Genomic DNA, 26106 nt, shown 5'->3' with positions numbered 1-26106 from the left:
CATTGCACTCCGCGAAGAGCCTGCCTGTTAGCGAATGCAGTAAGCTAAGGTAAGTTGCTAGCTAGCATTAAACTTATCTTATAAAAAACATCAATCAATGACTGTCATTGCTCCAATGTGTACTTAACCATAAACATCAATGCCTTTCTTAAAATCAATACACAAGTATATATTTTTAAACCTGCATATTTAGCTAAAATAAATCCAGGTTAGCAGGCAATATTAACCAGGTGAAATTGTGTCATTTCTCTTGCGTTCATTGCACGCAGAGTCAGGGTATATGCAACAGTTTGGGCCGCCTAGCTCTTTGCGAACTAATTTGCCAGAATTTTACGTAATTATGACAACATTGAAGGTTGTGCAATGTAACAGGAATATTTAGACTCATGGATGCCACCCGTTAGATAAAATACGGAACAGAATAAACGTTTTGTTTTCGAGGTGATAGTTTCCGGATTAGTCAAAGGTATATGGTTTGGAGAGAAATAGTCGACGCGTTATAATTCCTGTAATAACTTGCGGCTGTACTTGAAAGGGGTTCCTTCGTTATTTTACCGTTCATGTCTTCCATAGATAATGTCTTGATCTACTTCAGAGAAAGTAAAGTAGATGTCACACGTCAAAATGTTGATTTATGACCCTATGTCATGATGACGTGTGCATGCCCATATTTGGGCTTCCGGTCAGGACATCCTGGTGGGGTGGGGGGCGGGGGGTAGGAAGTGACCATGTGTTTGGGCATCCTGTTCCTGTTTCTCACGGTTTATAGTGTGAAAATCGTTTTTTTTATAGTGTCTTTGAAGTTGTCATGATGTTTGATGTCTAGTGTCCTGTTTGGAACGGGGTGGGGGGGAATGAACATTTCAAAGAGTAAGCATTTCAAAGAGTAAGGACCCCCTATTTTATTGCCCTCCGGGTTGTTGTCTATGAAACACGAATGTCCTGGGGTATTGGGCTTTGCAGATGCCTTATAAAGCCCCAGAACAATACATGTGTAAGACTGTACATGATAACACCCGGAATATTAAACAAAAATGACACCTATGCCAATTTTCGGTATGTTATGAGCGTCTTGTCATGAACCCAGTGACCAAAGTCTTGAGGAAGTTCTGTGTGAAGCTCCAGAATGTTTTAAAGGAGTTTTGGGTACGAGTGAGGGACATATGTCTTACATATTCCAGCCGGAGGATTCTACGGTAAAGATATTCACAGACAGTGGCCCCAAACCCCTTTATCAGGCAAAACCTGGGAGTTTTTCTCCTGCTCTGCGGATGAGAGAATGGCTAAAGATTAGGCTGGCGCTCTGTAAAATTGAACAGGGCCTGAGTGGTACAAATGTGCCCGGATATGCGTTGGAAGAACAGGTCTGCGGCCGCAGTGATCTGAAGGCCCTGAGAATCGCTTCAATGGCCTATAGCCCTGACACCAAAGTGACAATTTTAGCCTGTGAACTTTATGATGGTGCTAATGCTACAAAGTCTGTCAATTCTCCTGTATCTTCCATAGCATGCAAAGATGTACACTTTTTTATTCCTGTGTTTAGTTTTAAATGGGTGGATTATCCAATTTTCATAACACTTATGAATAAGCTGGACAGTCTTTTCCAAAATCGTGAACAATTACAGCGCTGGCCGCGGCTGTCCTTGAGACATAGCCAGGACCTAAAGGCCCGACGGATTATATACTCCTGGAGTGAAAACTTTTTGATGGACCGTGCAAGAGAGCCAGGCAGTTTGATGGGCAATTGGACACGGATAATGGTGGATGGCTATACCAGGCCCCTGTATCTGTAAGAAAGGCATAGTAAAAGACCTTAATTATGAACGGGTATAAATTGGCTTTGGGAATGTGGCTCTGAGGTGCTCCCAGTCGCGCCGCACGTGTCCTGTCCAAACCCCAGAGAAACGGCCGATGCCAGGAAAGGAGAAGTGGACGGTCGATGCCAGGAAAAGAGAAGCGGGACAGAATGAAGGGTCATGACCCACGGACCTTCACCAGGGCACTGAGAAAATGTCAAAGATGGAAGGTCATGTCACAGTCTTAAAACAAGGTAAAACATAGATTCAACATTTATTTGACTCAACACTGTCACTTCTGCTATAATGGATCCTCCAACTAGTTAAAGATGGCAAATTTGTAATCTACACAAGGTAAATAAAATCTGCTTCATTCAAACAACCAGAGACGTAAATGTACCAACATATTTTCAGGATAAGGTGTGACACTGATCCCTGTAGAGAGAACAGTCTATGTGACACTGATCCCTGTCTGACCTGTGGGTGGCGCTAGCCTCCTTCAGCCCATAGAGGTTGTGCAGGTTGTAGTGAGTGGACAGGTTCTGTTGAGCTGACATGCAGAGAATACCAGTGATCAGCTGTCCTGGCGTTGTGCATGCGTCGCACCAACTCTCGGATTGCGTTGGTGGACCGGTAACCCCAGCGACACAGGTGGAACCCCAGTGACCAATAAGGAGGCATCATAGGGTACCCTGGGGGAAGAAGATGGGGTAAACGTTAGCTATGACGGAAGGAACTCTACAGGACAGACACTCCTAGGGAAGGTCAGACCTAAAACTCTCACTTCTCCTCTATCTGGAGACCCACTGTAAACTGGGCTACATATATTCTGAATAGTTTGGAAATAACATATTTTTAACAGGCTTGAAAAAAACATTGTGTAAGTCCATTGTGTATTCAAGAAATGTGTCCGCTGAAAAGCAAGGTTACACAAAACAAAACCCCCTCTTAAAGCCGTGTGTGTGCGTGCATGCAGGTGTGTGTGTTGTGTGGAAAGGTATGCATGTTTGGTACCTCACTCTTCTTGTGTCCAGGTGTGGCCTGGTTCGACAGCGTTCCCTGACTTCACCAACCCAGAGACACAGAGCTGGTGGAGGACTGCATCCAGGAGTTCCACTCCAGAGTCCCCCTGGATGGCCTGTTGATTGTGAGTGTGTCGCAGATAGAAATGTCTTGTAGAGGGCTGAAATCATCCCCTATTGTATTGTATTGTATTGTATTCAATATTTGCACTAACAAGCTTGCATCATCCAGGCTGTGTCAATGCTACTCAGCATCCCAGCATACTCTTTCTCTTGTCCCTCTGTTCTCAGGATATTAATTCATCTGCCAGTTTTGTGCAGGGCTCTGTGGAGGGGTGTCCTGACAGTGATTTTGATAGCCCCTGCTACGTGCCACGTGAGTGTACTGCAGCTGAGTTGTTTCCTGTCAATATAAAATCAATTGAGGAATTTAGTTCATTCATTCATTTTCATTCATTCTGTCTCCATACACACATCAAGACAGTCGTGATGAGGGCACGACAAAACCTATTCCCCCTCAGGAGACTGAAAAGATTTGGCATGGGTCCTCAGATCCTCAAAAGGTTTTACAGCTGCACCATCGAGAGCATCTTGACGGGTTGCATCACTGCCTGGTATGGCAACTGCTCGGCCTCCGACCGCATAGCACTACAGAGGGTAGTGCGAACAGCCCAGTACATCACCAGGGCCAAGCTTCCTACCATCCAGCACCTTTATACCAGGCGGTGTCAGAGGAAGGCTCTAAAAATGGTCAAAGACTCCAGCCACCCTAGTCATAGACTGTTCTCTCTGCTACCGCACGGTAAGCAGTACCGGAGCGCCAAGTATAGGTCCAAGAGGCTTCTAAACAGCTTCTACCCCCAAGCCATAAGACTGCTGAACAGCTCATCAAATGGCTACCCAGACTATTTGCCAAGTGGATGGGTCTCTACTAGAGGTCGACCGATTAATCAGAATGGCCGATTAATTAGGGCCGATTTCAAGTTTTCATAACAATCGGTAATCGGCATTTTTGGACACCGATTATGGCCGATTCCATTGCACTCCACGAGGAGACTGCATGGCAGGCTAACTACCTGTTAAGGGAGTGCAGCAAACTTATCTTATAAAAAACAATCAATCTTAACATAATCACTAGTTATCTGCACACGGTTGATGATATTACTAGTTTATCTAGCTTGTCCTGCGTTGCATATAATCGATGCGGTGCCTGTTCATTTATCATTGAATCACAGCTTACTTTGCCAAACAAGTGATGATTTAATAAGTGCATTCGCGAAAAAAGCACTGTCGTTGCACTAATGTGTACCTAACCATAAACATCAACGCCTTTCTTAAATTCAATACACAAGTATATATTTTTAAACCTGCATATTTAGTTAGTATATCCTGCTAACGAATTTCTTTTAACTACGGAAATTGTGTCGATTCTCTAGCGTTCTGTGCCAGCAGAGTCAGGGCATATGCAGTTGTTTGGGCCGCCTGGCTCGTTGTGAACTGTGTGAAGACCATTTCTTCCTAACAAAGACCGGAATTAATTTGCCAGAATTGTACATAATTATGACATAACATTGAAGGTTGTGCAATGTAACAGCAATATTTAGACTTAGGGATGCCACCCGTTAGATAAAATACGGAACGGTTCCGTATTTCACTGAAATAATAAACGTTTTGTTTTCGAAATGATAGTTTCCGGATTTGACCATATTAAAGACCTAAGGCTCGTATTTCTGTGTGTTATTATATTATAATTAAGTCTATGATTTGATAGAGCAGTCTGACTGAGCGGTGGTAGGCAGCAGCAGGCTCGTAAGCATTCATTCAAACAGCACTTTCCTGCATTTGCCAGAAGCTCTTCGCTGTGCTTCAAGAATTGCGCTGTTTATGACTTTAAGCCTATCAACTCCCGAGATTAGGCTGGCAATACTATAGTGCCTATAAGACCATCCAATAGTCAAAGGTATATGAAATACAAATGGTATAGAGAGAAATAGTCCTATAATAACTACAACCTAAAACTTCTTAACTGGGAATATTGAAGACTCATGTTAAAAGGAACCACCAGCTTTCATATGTTCTCATGTTCTGAGCAAGGAACTTAAACGTTAGCTTTCTTACATGGCACATATTGCACTTTTACTTTCTTCTCCAACACTTTGTTTTTGCATTATTTAAACCAAATTGAACATGTTTCATTATTTGAGATTAAATAGATTTTATTGATGTATTATATTAAGTTAAAATAAAAGGGTTCATTCAGTATTGTTGTAATTGTCATTATTACAAATACATATAATAAAAATTGGCCGATTTAATCGGTATCAGCCTTTTTGGTCCTCCAATAATCGGTATCTGTATCGGAGTTGAAAAATCATAATTGGTCGACCTCTAGTCTCTACAGAAGGTGTAAATTGTACAGCCAAATGGTTACTTGCATAGTAGCAATATCAGAAAGTGTCAAAATAAATAAAATAATATACAGTGTGTACAAGAAAAATATCAATAACAATATCAGTGATAGATGAGGTAGTTACAGTTGAAGTCGGAAGTTTACATACACTTAGGTTGGAGTCATTAAAACTTGTTTTTCAACCACTCCACAAATTTCTTGTTAACTAACTATAGTGTTGGCAAGTCGGTTAGGACATCTACTTTGTGCATGACACAAGTCATTTTTCCAACAATTGTTTACAGACAGATTATTTCAATTATTCACTGTATCACAATTCCAGTGGGTCAGAAGTTTACATACACTAAGTTGACTGTGCCTTTAAACAGATTGGAAAATTCCAGAAAATTATGTCATGGCTTTAGAAGCTTCTAAAAGGCTAATTGACATAATTGGAGTCAATTGGATCTGTACCTGTGGATGTATTCAAGGCCTACCTTCAAACTCAGTGCCTCTTTGCTTGACATCATTGGAAAATCAAAAGAAATCAGCCAAGACCTCAGAGAAAAATTGTAGACCTCTACAAGTCTGGTTCATCCTTGGGAGCAATTTCCAAATGCCTGAAGGTACCACGTTCATCTGTACAAACAACAGTACACAAGTATAAACACCATGGGACAACGCAGCCGTCATACTGCTCAGGAAGGAGACGGGTTCTGTCTCCTAGAGATGAACGTACTTTGGTGCAAAAAGTGCAAATAAATCCCAGAACAACAGCAAAGGACCTTGTGAAGATGCTGGAGGAAACAGGTACAAAAGTATCTATATCCACAGTAAAACGAGTCTTATATCAACATAACCTGAAAGGCCGCTTAGCAAGGAAGAAGCCACTGCTCCAAAACCGCCATAAAAAAGCCAGACTACGGTTTGCAACTGCACATGGGGACAAAGATCGTACTTTTTGGAGAAATATCCTCTGGTCTGATGAAACAAAAATAAAACTGTTTGGCCATAATGACCATTTATTTATTTTAATTTTATTTTACCGTTATTTTACCAGGTAAGTTGACTGAGAACACGTTCTCATTTGCAGCAACGACCTGGGGAATAGTTACAGGGGAGAGGAGGGGGATGAATGAGTCAATTGTGAACTGGGGATTATTAGGTGACCATGATGGTTTGAGGGCCAGATTAGGAATTTAGCCAGGACACCGGGGTTAACACCCCTACTCTTACGATAAGTGCCATGGGATCTTTAATGACCTCAGAGAGTCAGGACACCCGTTTAACGTCCCATCTGAAAGACGGCACCCTACACAGGGCAGTGTCCCCAATCACTGCCCTGGGGCATTGGGATATTTTTTAGACCAGAGGAAAGAGTGCCTCCTGCTGGCCCTCCAACACCACTTCCAGCAGCATCTGGTCTCCCATCCAGGGCCTGACCAGGACCAACCCTGCTTAGCTTCAGAAGCAAGCCAGTAGTGGTATGCAGGGTGGTATGCTGCTGGCAATGTTTGGAGGAAAAAGGGGGAGGCTTCCAAGCCGAAGAACACCATCCCAACCGTGAAGCACGGGGTGGCAGCATCATGTTGTGGGGGTGCTTTGCTGCAGGAGGGACTGGTGCACTTCACAAAATAGATGGCATCATGAGGGAGAAAAGTGATGTGGATATATTGAAGCAACATCTCAAGACATCCGTCAGGAAGTTAAAGCTTGGTCGCAAATGGGTCTTCCAAATGGACAATGACCCCAAGCATACTTCCAAAGTTGAGTTTAAATGTATTTGGTTAAGTTGTACATAGTCAATGAACACTGGTCACTTTAATGTTTTCATACTGTTTTACCAACTTCATATGTATATACTGTATTCTAGTCAAGGCTCATCCTATATAACTACTGCTGTACACACCTTTTCTATTCATATACTGTCCATACTGTCTATACACACCATTATATACACAGTGCACAAAACATTATGAACATCTTCCTAATATTGTGTCTAGTTTGCAACGAAACTGTCGCTGTTTGTAAATAATTAAATCTGAATAGGTTGGATTACTTCCCAAGCAAAGTTCATTTTTTCTCTCCTCGGCTATAGAAGGTTGTAGCTCTGCCTCAATGTCAAAGAAACAAAACAATGATATCCCCATATGCATCGGAGTCACGTCTTTCTCTGGTATTTTAGAGCTTGTTTCTAGCATAAAAAAGCATGGAACAAAGCGTGTTATAGATCACTTTATAAATCAGATCCTTTGTATTGTCTTTAAAATCTTAAGCTAACAAGAGGTAGGCCTGTGCTTTTTGACGTTTTCTTTGATAAAAAGTAGGCCTATGACAAACCCTCTCATACTCCCTCAATTCCAGTCTTGGTTTTAACCTAACAGCTCTTCACTGACACAGAAGTACACTATTTAAAGAGTGCATGGTGGGTGGAGGAATTGACTGACAAATCTATGGATATAGCAGCCTTTAGCTTCATTTTGTCTGTCAAACAGGTAGGCCTTCCTCTTATTTGGGATAGGCGGGACGCTAGCGTCCCACTTGGCCAAATGCCAGTGAAAATAAAGAGTGCCAAATTCAAATAAATTACTATAAAAATCAAACTTTCATGAAATCACACATGAAAGACACCAAATTAAAGCTACACTTATGAATCCAGCCAACATGTCTGATGTAAAAAAGGATTTACGGCGAAAGCACACCAAACGATTATGTTAGGTCAATACATAGCCACAGAAAAACACAGCCATTTTTCCAGCCAAAGAGAGTCACAAAAAGCAGAAATAGAGATAAAATGAATCACTAACCTTTGATGATCTTCATCAGATGACACTCATAGGACATCACGTTACACAATACATGTATGTTGTGTTCGGTAAAGTTAATATTTATATCCAAAAATCTGAGTTTAGGCGGGACGCTACTGTCTCACTTGGCCAAAAGCCAGAGACAATGCAGAGCGCTATATTCAAATATATTACTATAAAAATCAAACTTTCATGAAATCACACATGAAGACACCAAATTAAAGCTATAATTATGAATCCAGCCAACATGTCTGATTTCAAAAAGGATTTACGGCGAAAGCACACCAAACGATTATGTTAGGTCAGTACATAGCCACAGAAAAACACAGCCATTTTTCCAGCCAAAGAGTCACAAAAAGCAGAAATAGAGATAAAATTAATCACTAACCTTTGATGATCTTCATCAGATGACACTCATAGGACATCACGTTACACAATACATGTATGTTTTGTTCGATAATGTGCATATTTATATCCCAAAATCTTAGTTTACATTGGCGCCATGTTCAGAAATGACTCCAAAATATCCGGAGAAATTGCAGAGAGCCACATCAAATAACATAAATAATCATCATAAACTTTGATGAAAGATACATGTTTTACATAGAATTAAAGATACACTTGTTCTTAATGCAACCGCTGTGTCAGATTTCAAAAAAACTTTACGGAAAAAGAAAACCATGCAATAATCTGAGACGGCGCTCAGAAAATAAATAAATGTATCCGCTATGTTGGAGTCAACATAAATCAGAAATTACAATATAAATATTCCCTTACCTTTGATGATCTACAGTGAGGAGGCAAGAATTCAGAACTGATTTTTCCTGCCCAGAGTGAGGCTTTTATTTGCAAAGTGAGGATAAAGAGCCGGCAAACTGTACAATTATTTACACAATCAAATAAATAGACCTTACCCTGTCTGTCTCTAAAACCATGAGTATACAGGGTTCTTATACCCCTACCCATAATGCATTGAACCAATAAAAACAAGGCATTTCACACACTGATCAATCAACATTCAAAAGACATGAATTATAATATAAATGTTTTCAGATCATAAACATACTTGAATATACAGTATACATGCACACATATCAATAAAGGGGCTTCACCTGCTTTAAGCATCAATACAACCTGGGATATAAACATGTACACCCCCCGGGATAGGCTACTACCGCATTACCCGTCCCATTCAATAACTACGTACTCGAACGCACCACTGCTTGCCCATCAATTCTCAGACCAGGAAATGAACATAACCCTCTTCAATAAACAAAGAATACAAGGTAATCATACACATTTCTGACTACCTTCACGTTTTAAAGCTGCAATATGTAACTTTTTGGATGACCTGATCAAATTCACATAGAAATGTGAGTTATCGATCTGTCATTCCCATTGAAAGCAAGTCTCACAAGCTTTAGATGTTCTATGTGAACTATTTCTATGTTTCCCGTTCTTTAGTTTTGTTTTTGTGTCTTTTACTTTCAGTTTTGTACACCAGCTTCAAACACCTGGAGATACAATATTCTTGCTATTGAAAAGATATTTCACCACAGTTTAGATGGTACAATGATTCTCTACACTATACAGTATATTACTTGTTTTGTTACATAAACTGAAATTAGGCAAACTATTGCAATTTTAGAAACCAGGAAATGGCATAGTGATTTCTGCATATTGCACCTTTAACGAACTCATCAACGTTATTTTTTAAGGACAGCCTATCATCAATCCAGATGCCTAGATATTTATTAGTTGGGCACATAATCAATGAGGGCACCATCCAATGTACTTATGCATAAATCATCAGATACATTTTTATGTGATTTGGAATATATTATATACTTGGTTTAACCTGCATTAAGAACCAATTTCAGTTAATAAAGGCTTTCTGCAAGGCAATAAAGGCAGATTAAAGCTCTGACAGAACCTGATCAGCCATTGGGGAAATAGCATACACAACAAAGTTATCTGCATACAATTGAAAGTGATTGCTTCTTCTTCAGACAAACCAATATTGTTCATGTAAACAGTAAAAAGAACCTTGACAATGCAGTGTACTGACATAGATTGGAGGTTTGCTGGTGTGGGATGGAGTACTTCTCAGCGGAGCGCCTGACGTCACACTATGGTCACATTTTTTTAGTTGTTGGCTTGGTTGTCGTCACGTCAGGCTCTGGGTGTGTTCTCTTCTGCCGTCTAAGTCTCGTGTTGAACTCGAGGTAGTAATCTTGGAAAGTCCGCTCCTCAGCAAAGGAACGCATGGCGAGGTAGGTGTGCAGCAGCAGGTGGGGGAAGCGGGAGGTGAAGTAGGAGACAAAGTCATCAGGGATGGAGCCCAGAGTCTCCTGGACCTCCTTAGGGGAATCGTGGTAATGGTGTTTCTATGAGAAACAACATGTTGCTTATAAAATGTAATTTACACACGTTTAGTTTCTTGTATCAGATTTACATAAATACTACATTTAACAGGTTTATGGGGGTAGTATGTGTCATGTTTTTGACTAATTAAATAATGTTTTGCAAATATACCAACATGTTATTATTATGCTTCAGTTGTGTATTTAAACATAGTAGGCAATTGTATTTGGACAGAACACACCTTGTTTCTTATGGCACGTAGAAGACTTTTAACAGAGCCCTCTTCATATGCTCCTTTACGTATTTCTAGATCTGCAGAAGGAGGAAACACCGCCAGTAAACAAACAACAACAATTCTATTAAGATACAGAATTACGATATCAAGAAAGTTTGTCATTAGTGTAATATAATACAACAACAAAAAAGAGATGTGGCTGTTGTCTGGTCCAGTAATAAACTCATCTTGCAAATGTAGTCCTGTCATTCATGACACCTCTGATCTGGATGTTAATGCTACTAGAAATATACTGTAATAGAAAATGGCTTTACAGGCTGTAAAGTGTCGCTGTTCAAACGCTGATCTCAGACCAGTCACTAACCTTTCCGCAGAACTGCTGTGATTTGTTCCATCCAGTTATTCTTCACCACTTCCTGTCCCCTTGACTCCAGCTGCTGTATGATTGGACCATCCGATGTCTCCATTACAATTCTGTCACTCACGTCCTACAGGGGAAGACAGTACTTTAATTAATCAAACATCTCATTTACCACCCTCTTGCTGTATGCTCAATGGACTCCACTATTGCTATATATTCTATTGATAGAATACCCATTGTTTCTGTTGTTGCAGTTACATTTGTCCCTACTATAATTAAATGATATTGTAATCTAGCTAACTGACACTAACTATGCATTGATTATACTTGATTGTGACCTGGAAGAACTGCAGCTGTTTCTTCAGGCTCCAGAAGAAGGGGTGTTTGAGCACACTCTCAGCAGAAGGCCTCCTCTGGGGCTCCATGCTCAGCATCTGTTCTATCAGGTCTGTGGCCACAATGTCCTCTGGGAAAGACCAGACCAAACACACACACAGACACAGTAACCATGGGCAGGTTCAAGGCCAAGGCACTTTGTTCATTCAAAAACATGGTGATGAAAGTACCCACACCGGGCACACCACGTCATTTGAAACAATTGGACAACTGGGTAATATTTGGTGGAGATTTTGATCAATGAGAATATAACCTACAGTATATTCACCCTAAAAAGACAGCCAACAGTTGTTGAAAGTTTGTTGTTATCACTAAGCTTTGAACCATCTACTGTAAAAGCACAACCAAATTACAATGGAACAATAATGCCCATTTTTGGTTTGTTGTTACCTAAATGTGTTATCACTGCACTTTCAAACATTTAAAAGCACAACAAAGTTCAAATGGGAATGTCAGATATTTTGTTTATTTATACAACTACTTAATGTGTTATTACTGTGCTTCATCTAATAGCACAATCAAATGAACTGGATTGCAGTTGATTACATTAAAAGTAAATGGTGCAAGTGATCAATGCCGTTTTGAAATTCTGCACAGATTACATAGGAAGATATTTATTGTTACAGTTACATCAAAATGTGGCCATGGATGTGTTACTCATGTTAAGGTTGAATGAATACTGTTACAATAGTTTGTAAGATAGCCTAAAGTTAAGGCTATATTACAAAAGTAATTTTGAATTGTGTTTGGTTGACAAACATGTAAATGAGATGTACTGTATCTCCTGTTTGGATAGTTCCATCTGAGCCACTGGCTTAATCCTTCATCCTTTTATTTTTGGTTGAGTTAGAGACGTGAATCCAACATATCATTTATTAACTGGTCGACGAGTTAATAGGCTATTTACTGTATCGCAAATGTTATAATGAATTTGTGTTTGGTTGTCAACACAACCAAATATCAACATTTGAAGAGTTTCATTCTAAAACACCATATATCCATTTCCAGAAATGTTGGTAAATTAGTTTTTATTGTTTAAAGAAATGATGAAATAGATTGGTGTGTTTTTTCACAATCTAATCATGGCATGGGGTTGTTCAATGACAGACAAGTGTTTGTTTAAAATCTATCACTTGATGGTTTCATTTGAGTTTTTTTGCTAAATGCTATATATCTCACTCAAAGATAAATAATTTGTACTGCTAGGTTTTTACACATGCAAATGTAACAAATAACTAATTGTTTAATAAAGAAATTTACAAATTATACTTTGTGACATCAATTTTAAAACTTTTTTTTGTCTGTATGTCACACATTTACATTAACATTTTAGTCATTTAGCAGATGCTCCTATCCAGAATGACTTACTTAGTGCATTCATCTTAAAATAACTAGGTGACACAACCACAAATCACAGTCAAATATCCATTTCAGCTAAATAACGGACATATACAGTGGGGCAAAAAAGTATTTAGTCAGCCACAAATTGTGCAAGTTCTCCCACTTAAAAAGATGAGAGAGGCCTGTAATTTTCATCATAGGTACACTTCAACTATGACAGACAAAATGAGAAAAAAAAAAAAAAATCAGAAAATCACATTGTAGGATTTTTAATGAATTTATTTGCAAATTATGGTGCAAAATAAGTATTTGGTCAATAACAAAAGTTTCTCAATACTTTGTTATATACCCTTTGTTGGCAATGACAGAGGTCAAATGTTTTTTCACAAGGTTTTCACACACTGTTGCTGGTATTTTGGCCCATTCCTCCATGCAGATCTCCTCTAGAGCAGTGATGTTTTGGGGCTGTTGCTGGGCAACACGGACTTTCAACTCCCTCCAAAGATTTTCTATGGGGTTGAGATCTGGAGACTGGGTAGGCCACTCCAGGACCTTGAAATGCTTCTTACGAAGCCACTCCTTCGTTGCCCGGGCGGTGTGTTTGGGATCATTGTCATGCTGAAAGACCCAGCCACGTTTCATCTTCAATGCCCTTGCTGATGGTAGGCTTTGTTACTTTGGTCCCAGCTCTATGCAGGTCATTCACTAGGTCCCCCCGTGTGGTTCTGGGATTTTTGTTCACCGTTCTTGTGATCATTTTGACCCCACGGGGTGAGATCTTGCGTGGAGCCCCAGATTGAGGGAGATTATCAGTGGTCTTGTATATCTTCCATTTCCTAATAATTGATCCCACAGTTGATTTCTTCAAACCAAGCTGCTTACCTATTGCAGATTCAGTCTTCCCAGCCTGGTGCAGTCTTCAATTTTGTTTCTGGTGTCCTTTGACAGCTCTTTGGTCTTGGCCATAGTGGAGTTTGTAGTGTGACTGTTTGAGGTTGTGGACAGGTGTCTTTTATACTGATAACAAGTTCAAACAGGTGCCATTAATACAGGTAACGAGTGGAGGACAGAGGAGCCTCTTAAAGAAGAAGTTACAGGTCTGTGAGAGCCAGAAATCTTGCTTGTTTGTAGGTGACCAAATACTTATTTTCCACCATAATTTGCAAATAAATTCATAAAAAATCCTACAATGTGATTTTCTGGATCTTTTTACTCATTTTGTCTGTCATAGTTGAAGTGTACCTATGATGAAAATTACAGGCCTCTCTCATCTTTTTAAGTGGGAGAACTTGCACAATTGGTGGCTGACTAAATACTTTTTTGCCCCACTGTATAGTTTAGCAGAAAATAAATAAACATTTTCATACACATCATACAAATCTATGAATAAAAACAGTAACATTTTACACACACATGAAGGTACCCATAAGCAATCATTTGTGAAGAAAAAACACAAATGTGAAAAATTGGTGGTTGTAGCGTTTTGGAAATAAGCTCTTCATTTGAAGGAGATTATCTTCTGCTTAGATAGTTCCATCTGTTCCACTGATTTAGTCTGGCTTAGACTGGCTTTAATTACAGTTTGTCTACAAATTAATAATTTAGATGTTGGATGCGGGTCTCCAAAAATCTAAGTTACAGAAATAGGACAAAATCAAATCAGATCAACCTTTAAATGCACTTTAAAGGTGCACTATGCAGAAATCGCTCCGTCATTTCCTGGTTGTTAAAACTCGAATAGTCTGCCTACTTTCAGTTTATGTTACAAAATAAGCTAGTATAGTGTAGAGCAGGGGTATTCAACTCTTTCCCTATGAAGTCCAGAGCCTGCTGGTTTTCTGTTCTACCTGATAAATAATGGCACCCATCTGGTGTCCCAGGTCTAAATCAGAACTTGATTACAGGGGAACAATGACAATACATAGTGGTACTAGCTTCGAGGTCCAGAGTTCAGTTTGAGGGGTGTAGAGAATCATTGTACCATCTAAACTGCTGTGAAGTATAATTACCATAGCCAAAAATACTGTTGTTTCAGCTGTTTGAAACTGGTTTACAAATCCAAAGTAGAAGACGCAAAAACAAAACTTAATAACAGGAAGTATAGAAATAGAGCTCATAGAACAGATCTACTGTTTCTTAGACTTGCTTTCAAGTAGAATGATAGATTTATAACTCACATTTCTATGTGAATTTGGTCGGGTCGCCCAAAAAGTTACATTTTGCCACTTTAAATAAAGTTTGATTTCATTATTAATTTGTAGATTAAATTTGAAATTAACCAAAGTTTGAAACCCTAGGCCTATATGTATTGTCTATTTTTAGTTGAATCCTGGGCTGAATTTTAACAATAGCTGTTGATGATTTGGTGTATAGGCCTAAATAACATCATGGATGACATATGATTGATAAAGTATGTTTACCTTTAATTTGCCCTGTTAAAAACTTCTTAAGGCTCCGATAGCGGAACCTGTCTCCCTGCCTCCCTGTTCCACTAGCGGAACCCCTCGACAACATCCGCTGAAAAGGCAGAGTGTGAAATTCAAAAAAACTTCTTAAGGCTAGGGGGCAGTATTCGGAAGTTTGGATGACTGAGGTTCCCAAAGTCAACTGCCTGTTACTCAGGCCCAGAAGCTAGGATATGCATATGCATGGTAGTATTGGATAGAAACATTCTAAAGTTTCCAAAACTGTTAAAGTAATGTATGTGAGTATAACAGAACTGATATGGCAGGCGAAAACCCGAGAACAATCGATTCAGATTTTTTTTTTTCACCCTACCATTGATTTCAATGGCTGTCATTTTTTACGTAAAAGGAATACCTCCCAGATTGCAGTTCCTAGGGCTTCCACTAGATGTCAACAGTCTTTAGAAAGAGTTTCAGGCTTGTTTTTGGAAAAATGAGCTGGAATTTGTAGTTTTTCTAAGTGGCTCCCATTTTGGCTGTAGTGTTTTTTACACGTTCTTGTGAATGCGCGTACTTTGTTGTTTATCTCTGGTAATGACAATAACTATTCTCCGTCTTAAATGTTATCGTTTATTTACGTATTAGGGTACCTGAGGTTTGATTATAAATGTTGTTTGACTTGTTTGGAGAAGTTTATTGGTAACGTTTGGGATTCATTTTGTATGCATTCTGAAGGAGGGAAACCGGTGGATTATTGAATGAAGCGCGCCAGCCAAACTGAGTTTTTGGGGATATAAAGAAGGACTTTTTCGAACAAATCAACAATTTGTGATGTAGCTGGGACCCTTGTGATTGCAACCAGATGAAGATCTTCAAAGGAAAGTGATTTATTTGTATCGCTATTTCTGACTTTCGTGATGCCTCTGCTTGGTTGGATACAATAACAACAATAAAATTCACAAACATTTCTGAAAATGGATATATAGCGTTTTGGAATGAAACTCATTCCCCCTCTGAGCTCAGAGTAGATGAGAGATGTAATGTTTGTCTCTGTTGTGTTGAAGCCCAATCAAGCAGGAGAGACCAGCCTTCCCTGTACCCAGCTGTGTGTCCATGAAGAGTTTCCGGTCTATGGGTCAACCTTTAAACTTTGGAGACTTTTCTACTGAACAAAGGTAAGAATGGATCATGGTCAGTGAGTTAAACAACACTGTCTCTAGTCATTTCTCCTCTCCCATTTTCCCATTTCTTTTTGTTATTTTATTAATCCGTATGCTAATCCTTTTTTCCATTTTCATAGTCCTTCAACAATGTTAAATGAAGAAGTACTCTGATGATCATTTCAGAAACAACCTTTCAGTTGTACACTAACCATGTTTGTCTTTCTGTAATCTGTCAAGGTTGTATTTGCCATCCTCGATGTTACCAGCCCGCCTATTGGGTTTTCCAAATGGATGTTCTCCTCCTGTCAACACATAGTAAAACACACAGCCGGCAGAGAAGATGTCCACAGCACTGGTCTGTAGAGGAAAGGAGTGTCTTTAATAATAGTTGTTTCAGAACAGTACCACAATCACTACTAGTTCTAATCTACAGACAACCTAAAATAATAGTTCACAAATTTGTCAGACTATAGTTAGGTTTCCATCCAATTGGCAACAGATTTTCATGTGCATATTCTAAAATGTACATAAAGAAAACATTTGCATTTTCCCGCCTGTAGTGTTTCCACCAAACGGACTTGTTAAGGATAACGATCAGTGCGTCATGACGTAGACAAAATGTCTTTTTTTTTTCATGTCCTGAATAAAACTCAAAAGTGTTTCCATTGCATTTTCAATTCTACTGATAGTTTTGTCACAAAAACTGTTGAATTCAACAGAAATGTGCCTACTCTGGTCTTGGCACGCGCTCTCAAGCCAACAGCTAGCAGATACAGTGTGGGTAGGCTAGTCTACATGATGAGATGATGATGGCTAAGAGTGAGAATATTTTTGGTCAAATGGCAGTCAAGCATCGATCATCATGTCACCAGAATAAGACCCTCGATGTTTATTGGAAAGGAGTATCAAGCTCATCACCGTGCACTTTCACTTTTTGGGGGCAGCAGGCAGCCTAGTGGTTAGAGAGTTGGGCAAGTAACCGAAAGGTTGCTAGATCGAATTCCCGAGCTGACAAGGGAAAATCTGTCATTCTGCCTTTGAACAAATCCCCGAGCTGACAAGGTAAAAATCTGTCGTTCTGCCCTTAAACAAGGCAGTTAACCCACTGTTCCTAGGCCGTCATTGTAAATAAGAATGTGTCTTTACTGACTTGCCTAGTTAAATAAAGGTAAAAAAATAAAGAAAAATCACCCTCCTGTGAAGTTCATCTTAATTTATTTCATCTGTAGCTTAATAAACGGCTTGGTTTCTGAAGTTGGAGTGGAAGGACCACACAACATATCATCGCGTGACTCCAAGTTTACTTCAGTATGATGGTTATTACATCAATATTTGCGTATGAAGCCGTTTCTACTTCCATTTCTCGCATAATTCATTTTACAGGCACAAAAAGATCCCACCATGTCGAACGAACAAATGGCATTCATTGGCATTCATAAAATTGTACCTAAACTTCCTGGTTCCATCACATTTTTAAAAATATAATATGACTTTCCTGGCATAAACCTGTGGATGGAAAGTGGTTAATCTTTTATCCCCAAAAGTGGTCTAATGTTGAGCATAGTCCACATCCCACACCATGGTTGTGTAGATGGTGCCTATCTGTCTTATGTATGTATAATATACTGTAGCTTGATCTCCACAACAGATGATCAACTTTGATTTTAGGGTGAACTGTTCCTTTGAGCAATGGATCAATCCTGTTTTACTCCTGTAAGGAAATCCCAATTAGCCTATTTCATCACATTTCTTTCTGGATTATCTCTGAATCTGTAATGACTTGAACAGTTCTCTGGTCCAGTGTAAACAGTTCTCTGGTCCACTCACAGGGTTTACTTTCCTGCTGTCATCCAGGACCTCTGGGGCATTCCAGCCCATGGTGCCAAGGGCTCCCGACCTCATGCTGTAGCTTTGTCTGCCGTCCGCCAACTGCTTACTCATCCCAAAGTCTGAGATCTTGACCGTGACTGAGTCAGAGTGGTCTTTCAACAGGATGTTGTGGGGCTTCACATCACGGTGGACTGGGGAGAAAAGATCAGGATGAATCAGTCTACTGGAGTTGAGGGAAGATCATAGATCTGATCAATGATAATATAAGGAAAAGTCATCAATACTGTAACTTCACTAAGATTATCTATAGTCTACAGCATATACTGGGCTCCTGAGGGGTGCAGCGGTCTAAGGCACTGCATCTCAGTGCTATGGGTGTCACTACAGATCCTGGTTTGATTCCAGGCTGTATCATAAACCGTCCGTGATTGGGAGTCCCATAGGGCGGCGCACACTTGGCCCAGGGTCGTCCGGGTTAGGGTTTGGCCAAGTGGTTTCTTAACTGGCTTGCCTAGTTAAATAAAGGTTAAATTACAAATTTAAAAAATGTAATTAGAACCTATGTTGTGAGAGTGCAGGTGTTCCAGTCCTATCATGGTCTGCTGCAGCAGCATCACTGGTTTCAGTCCACGAAGGTCAAAAGGTTTTTCTTTAGTAAAACACTGGAAGAGACACCCATGTATTAGTGCGCTGATGAACCCCAAGCATTCTAACCTTTGAATGTACACTGAACAAAAATATAAACGCAACATGTAAAGTGTTGGGCCTATGTTCCATGAGCTGAAATAAATAAAAAACAGAAATGTTCCTTACACACAAAAGTCGTATTTCTTTCAAATTTTGTGCACAAATTTGTATACATTCATTGGTGATCATTTATCCTTTGCCAAGATAATCCATCCAACTGACAGATGTGGCATATCAAGAAGATGATTAAACAGCATGATCATTACACAGGTGCAAGTTGTGCTGGGGACAATAAAAGGCCACTCTAAAAAGTGCAATTTTGTTACACAACACAATGCCACAGATGTCTCAACTTTTGAGGGAGTGTCCAGCAACCAGATACTGACTGGTTTTCTGGTCCACACCCCTACCCTTTTTAAGGTATCTTTGACTAACAGATGCATATCTGTAACCCAGTCGTGAAATCCATAGATTAGAGTCTAATGAATTTATGTCAATTAACTGATTTTCTTATATGAACTGTAACTCAGTAAGATCTTTGAAATTGTTGTTTGTTGCGTTTATATTTTTGTTCAGTATATAGTCTAACACAGATAATCATGATGTGAGACTGTTATATGATCAAGTTTGATCCCCTTGGATGAGTCAGAGAATAAAATAGTGAGTCATTGAATTAGACCTTATCTAAAGAGGCGGCACACAGCTCGATGGCAATGTATAGGAATTGCCTGTCCTTCTCAGTGCAGAAGTACCGGACGACATGGGGATTGTCGTCCAATTGAAGAAGCAAAGCAACCTCTCGATCAGCACTGCTTTGTTTTGCTAGTTCAATTCTCTTCACTGCCGCAGGCCGCTTGTTGGCATCATCACAAAGGAAGTAACCCCTGGAGGATAGAGGTAGAGAAAGATAAACATCTAGTCAATGAACCGATCGTAAAGACATTTCTTCTACAAAGAGCAAAGAGAGGATTAGGGTTACAAACACATTTCCACAATAACGTTTAAGCTAGTTTACCTGAACACAATTCCATCGGCACCTTTTCCAAGATGGTTATTGGTGTAGTATGTGATCTTTCCAACCGATTCCTCATCTGATGCTGTATCAAAATTCAAATGCTGTGTTCAGACAGAAAATACCACCCTACTGTACCTTTATTGTCAAGACATAGAACCTTATCTGTTAAATCAAAGGCTTATGAGAATTGTACATACTGTATGTAGGATTTAAATTTGAGCAAGTTTGCTACAGCAGGAAAATAATCATGCAGCAACAGGAAATGTAAATTATTATATAGATTATAATTAATAGACATTTGTGTAGGGGTTGATAGATTTGTCGGGACAATCAAGACTGACATTTCTAAGTGGAATTTACAAACTTCAGAAGCCTTTTTAAACCTCAAATACACTACAAGTTTTACATTTCCCACATTGCAGAAAGTTCTCTAGCTACAATTACACATTGTATTAGCATGTGGCTCAGTTGGTAGAGCATGGCGGTTGCAACGCCAGGGTTGTGGGTTCAATTCCCACGGGGGGACCAGGGTTCAATTCCCACGGGGGGACCAGGGTGAATATGTATGAACTTTCCAATTTGTAAGTCGCTCTGGATAAGAGCGTCTGCTAAATGACTTAAATGTAAATGTACTTGGGAGCATTGCACCTATTGCTGTCTTTCCTTTAACGTAATCTGTAAGGAGTATTGAAATGATTGGATTTATGTTGCATACATGCTCCTGTAAATTGGGAACCAAATTGGATCTTTAGGTTTTAACAAACTTGTCAAAATGGTTGATAGCTCACCAAGTGCAGCAGGTTTTCTTCCAGTCCCAGGCAATATATTGGAGGCAGGAGGTAATGCAGGACCTAAAATAGCATAACATCACACATATCAAGAGTGATAATAATGATGGACCTGACTGTATATAATGCACAACATCATGTCATTGAGAACTATCATACCAGCACAATGGTAGATATACTGTATAAAATCTATTTTATAGATATAAAACCCTAGCAGGCTGTGTGTGTTTATACAATACAAGACCTGGCTGAAGATGTCTCCATAACGTCATTACCTTCCAATGCAATGCTCCCTGAAGAAGATTCTCCAATGTTCAAACCATCTTCTCCATCTCCAACAGCGTCCTCTAGAGGAGAGAGGAGAGAGGAGAGAGGAGAGGAGAGAGGAGAGAGGAGAGAGGAGAGGAGAGAGGAGAGAGAGAGAGAGGGAGAGAGAGGAGAGAGGAGAGAGAGAGAGAGAGAGGGAGAGAGACAGAGAGAGAGAGAGAGAGAGAGAGAGAGAGAGACAGAGAGAGAGAGGGAGAGAGACAGAGAGAGAGAGAGAGAGTCACAACGAATGGATAATCTGATATATCCCATTGAATTACTACATTATAAAGGGCGTGTCCATATATTACATGTGGTCTTCAAACTGGGATCTGCACCCCCCTAGGTGTCCACGCATGTACTGCAGGTGGTTCATGAATATATTTTTAAATGGAAAGTGGATTTAAAAAAAATCTATATTGCTAGTAATAACATAATAAACTAAATGTACATTGCATGACTACAATATAAAAGAGGTGAATATGTTATTTCTTATCATGTCAACTTTAGTTCTCAACTCCTAATATTCAACAAAGCATCTGACATAGGGTTTGAAAAAGCCCCCACAAGTATCTTTTTTGACTTGGACATTCATTATTGCCAACACATGGCTAACCTTTGTTTAACCAGCTAAACAGTTGCTACTTGAGAAAATGTGTTTGGAGTTACCTTTCTATCTAATAGGCTATGTTAGAGTTTACACTTCCTCTTCCAATTATAATGTGGGGATGTTAAAATAATATAAAACTAAATCCTGGAGCTTGGCCCATATAACTGCAGACAAGTGCTTCTTGCAGCCATCAATGAGCTTTCTGCACCTTTCTACTGACAATTTGGCAACTTTTCAGCAGCAAACTGCTCTAATTCTTCAATGTTTGAGGGGTGCCTGCCCTCCACCAACTGCTGTTTTCATATCTTGCCACGAGTTTACAGATCTGGACTCTTCGTTGGCTACTTCAGAACAGTCCAGCATCTCTTCCTAACCATCCTGGGTGCTTTTTGATGTATGTTTTAGAGGCGTTTTTGGACACTGGGTTGAACATTGGACTCCAAAACAACTGATAATGTGCTGATTTCATGATGCAGTGCACACGTTCAATGCCCCCAGCACCGGAGGCAGCAAAGCAACCCCACAGCATTATCAAACCTCCTCCATCTTTGATTGGGTATTGTTTTCATTGAATGCTTCATTTGGTGTCAGTAAACAGCGCTGATCTGTATTGCCAAAGAGCTCTAATTTCATTTCATTGGTACACAGAACATTTCCCCCAGGGTACAGGCTTGTTAAGGTGGGTTTTTGAGCAATTCAATCAGGTTCTCCTTCAGCAGTGGGGCCTTCGTCTGGTTACCAACAACCAAATGAAGCATTCCTAAGAAAATACCACTTTCCCTACAATCAATTATGGGGGAGGTTCATTAATGCTGTATGGTTGCTTTGCTGCCTCTGGTACTGGGGGCCTTGAACATGTGCAATAAATCATAAAATCAGCAGATTATCAAGCTTTCGCATTGTTCAACCCAGTGTCTAAACACTGTGTCTCTGTTGAATGTTGTGGGTCTTACAGCAAGACAACAGCCCCAAACACACAGAAAAATCACCCTGGAATGGTTCCAGAAGAAACACTGAAGTGTTCTGGAGTGGCCAGTGAAGAGTCCAGATCTGAATCACATCCACATGGCAAGATCTAAAAACAGCAGTTGGTGGAGGCCACCACTCCAACATTGAAGAATTAGAGCAGTTTGCTTCTGAAGAGTGGGCCAAATTGCAGTAGAAAGGAGCAGCAAGCTCATTGATGGCTACAAGAAGCATTTGTTGGCTGTTAATAATTTTGTCCATGCCATTGTCTTTATTTTCTAAATTAAAATTGTAAACTTAAGGGGGGTCCCTGGGTCACCGATTTGCCTGGGTGTGGGTCCCTGGGCAAGAAAAGTTTGAAGACCCCTGTATTACAGAATATTACACAAGAACATTTGTCTTACTGAGTATTCTTACTAAGTATTATTCACCTAGAGGGAACATGGCAGGTAAGGAAATGGATCTGCTTTTGATGGGGTAAAATGGAGAAGAATGCATGCATTCAGAATTGAAGGACCAGTTATGATCAGACAGCTTCTTTTGTTTGACAAAACAGACACTTTCATTACTTTTCAATACATTGATTGCCTTCCCCAGAGGACAGGAACATTTGACATTCCATTCATAGGCCAGTAAGCCTTCTGTTACTATGTTGTCCTAGTAAGTCTTCTGGCATGATGAAGTTAGCGTTAGGGTCGGGTTAACCCTAACCCTGATCTCCAACTGCTTATCTCTACCTTGCTGGGGATGCTGAGGATGCTGTACTCTGGTAAAATTGGGTGGTAATGAAATTCTGCTGCTTAATGACATTAACATTGAGAGTATAATGGTCAGTTATGGTCTGCCTCTTGTCTGTTAAGACAACCACTTACAGAGACTTACAGATTTCACTTTTGAGTTGTGACTGGGTTACATTTCTACTTTACCTAAATTAAACAAACATCAGAGTGTTCTTATCTACAGAATGGGGAAGAGTGTGACAATGTGTAAAATGCAATATTCTACAGTAGTCCTACAAACTGCACCAAGAAGAGGAAGAGAGAGGACTTTACCCAGATTGATGACCAGATGAGGTTCCTGTTTCAGCAGAATCCTGTAGAAGGCTGATTTAACTTCTGGCCCTCCTGACTGTACGGCTTTGTACAACTCTCTCATCTGGTCCTGGCTGGTATTGGCAGTTTGAATATTAGAGTACACCTCAGGATAGATCATGCCCCTTCTGAGCAGATCATCTGCTATGGGCATCACCATGCAGACCCTCTGGATGAGCTCAGCCCTGTGTCTATCCACAAACTCAGCAGCTGGTAGTCAGGTTAGAAAAGAAAGAGTTACAGTTATCAAGACAATATTAGACCATCCCACTTGGTGTATGTGCCCTAAATGGACAAGACTAAACATGTAGGAAGCTGGGAAGTATTGTTTGCATTCAGGACAGGACAAATGTGAAATTCTAGTTATAGGCCAGTAAGCCTTGTCTGTTACTATGTTGTCCTAGTAAGAGGGAGAAAGAAATGACTGAGTTTGCTGGCTCGATTAAGGTAGGGTTAGGGTGAGGGTAGGGTTAACCCTAACCCTGATCTCCAACTGCTTATCTCTACCTTGCTGAGGATGCTGTACTCTGGTAAAAATTGGGTGGTAATGAAATTCTGCTGCTTAATGACATTAACATTGAGAGTATAATGGTCAGTTATGGTCTGCCTCTTGTCTGTTAAGACAACCACTTACAGAGACTTACAGATTTCACTTTTGAGTTGTGACTGGGTTACATTTCTACTTTACCAAAATTAAACGAACATCAGAGTGTAGCCTATGTTCTTGCCTACAGAATGGGGAAGAGTGTGACAAATGATAAATGTGTAAAATGCAATATTCTACAGTAGTCCTACAAACTGCACCAAGAAGAGGAAGAGAGAGGACTTTACCCAGATTGATGACCAGAACACGTTCATTTTTCAGCAGAATCCTGTAGAAGGCTGCTTTAAGTGGTGTCCCTCCTGACTGCAATGCTTTGTACACCTCTCTCATCTTGCCTTGGTTGGTCTTGGAAGTTGTAATATTAGCAAACATTTCATATTTGATCATGCCCCTTCTGAGCAGATCATCTGCTATGGGCATCACCATGCGGACCCTCTGGATGAGCTCAGCCCTGTGTCTATCCACAAACTCAGCAGCTGGTAGTCAGGTTAGAAAAGAAAGAGTTACAGTTATCAAGACAATATTAGACCATCCCACTTGGTGTATGTGGCCCTAAGTGGACAAGACTAAACATGTAGGAAGCTGGGAAGTATTGTCTGCATTCACGTTCGACACACACAACATCAAATTGTCATCATACTGTAGTATTTGTCCATGTAATATCAATGGTGTAGTACTAATGCTCTCTGGCAGATGTTTCTTGCTACCTTAATGTCATTTGTTATCATTCCTCACAATGTGCATCTTTTAGGATGCCTTTTTATTTTATAACTACAAAACATGGTAGACAAATTATATACAACTACAGCAAGTTAACTACAGCAGTTGTCTGCAACTTGCACAAATCAATAGTATTATTTTTGAGTTGATCCCAAAGCAAATATGTCACATTTACCATCCTCTTTTGATGTCATGGCAGCAAACTAAGAATGGTGAGAAGTAGCTGGTTCTGGAGAGGGAGAGAGAAAGACAGAATGAGTGAGTGAGTAACAATGCACTAAACATTTCACATGGACAGAAAAAGGGTATAGGCTATCCCCTACAACTGATAACCAAACTTTACACACATTATGTCCACTTCCTTTTTCCTATAACAAACATGAGCTGACCATACCCAATCTTTAAAGAGGTCCTGATTAAAGAAAGTCAACTGAATAAAAATACAGAAAGAAAGTTGCACACTCTATATTCTTCCAACAAGTTAATGAGTGAACCTATGGGTTTACCCATTTAATTGCTGGGAGCATATTTAAAGTGTGCAACTTTCTGTCTTTATTTTTCTACACTTCCTCTTTCCTCTCACTAATCTTCTCTCGACAATGTTTACTTTTTGTCTCCAGATATCTGTGTTTGAGTCATGTTTTACGGTCTCATGAGGGTCTTCTACTTGAAGCAACTAACTTCCTAACTACACCCATAAAACATCCAGTTTAATCCTGTCCTATAAGAGTGGTATTCTATCCCATTTCACATAAAACCATATCCTTGACCTTTCTAAAAGTTTGATAAACCTTGTCAAAATCACAATGTTCTGGCTCCTGTAGTTGGTTTGAGATCATTTTAAGGTCAATTGCTCACTGATAAGGTCTGTACTTTGCTTAAATGTCTATATCCTGTAAGAGAAGATTTTTTTTTAATTATACCTTTATTTAACTAGGCAAGTCAGTTAAGAACCCGTTCTTATTTTCAATGACAGCCTAGGAACAGTGGGTTAACTGCCTTGTTCAGCAGCAGAATGACAGATTTTTACCTTGTCGGTTTGGGGATTCAATCTTCTAACCTTTCGGTTACTAGTCCAACGCTCTAACCACAGGGTACCTACTGCCCCAACAAGAATCCTTGTTAGCGTTACAATTCATGATGATATTTTGTATGGATGATCATTTAAGTAGAGGATTTACGTAATTTCGTAATAACTGCATGGTTGGAG

The 26106-nt window shown here is 39.8% G+C and overlaps 1 protein-coding gene across 1 annotated transcript in view; it reads right to left on the bottom strand.

Annotated features, from left to right (window-relative positions):
- Nucleotides 1-8835: 8835 nt before the first annotated feature.
- The window catches only part of LOC129833628 (serine/threonine-protein kinase/endoribonuclease IRE1-like), a 28011-nt gene continuing 10740 nt past the window's right edge, over nt 8836-26106 (bottom strand). Inside the window, exons 2-15 of the mRNA XM_055898323.1 lie at nt 25072-25125; nt 24404-24652; nt 23534-23782; nt 20875-20946; nt 20600-20662; nt 19812-19893; nt 19476-19680; nt 18669-18771; nt 18107-18300; nt 16489-16636; nt 11313-11440; nt 10978-11101; nt 10620-10690; nt 8836-10401 (exon numbers count right to left, since the gene is read on the bottom strand). Of these exons, the coding sequence (XP_055754298.1) occupies nt 10150-10401; nt 10620-10690; nt 10978-11101; nt 11313-11440; nt 16489-16636; nt 18107-18300; nt 18669-18771; nt 19476-19680; nt 19812-19893; nt 20600-20662; nt 20875-20946; nt 23534-23782; nt 24404-24652; nt 25072-25090 (1959 nt within the window). The 5' untranslated portion in view covers nt 25091-25125 and the 3' untranslated portion in view covers nt 8836-10149. The remainder of the gene's footprint in view (nt 10402-10619; nt 10691-10977; nt 11102-11312; nt 11441-16488; nt 16637-18106; nt 18301-18668; nt 18772-19475; nt 19681-19811; nt 19894-20599; nt 20663-20874; nt 20947-23533; nt 23783-24403; nt 24653-25071; nt 25126-26106) is intronic.

Source organism: Salvelinus fontinalis, chromosome 34 (assembly GCF_029448725.1).
Source record: "Salvelinus fontinalis isolate EN_2023a chromosome 34, ASM2944872v1, whole genome shotgun sequence".
Lineage (NCBI taxonomy): Eukaryota > Metazoa > Chordata > Actinopteri > Salmoniformes > Salmonidae > Salvelinus > Salvelinus fontinalis.
The sequence above is the reverse complement of the archived record's forward strand: the minus strand, read 5'-3'. Positions and strand labels throughout refer to the sequence as shown.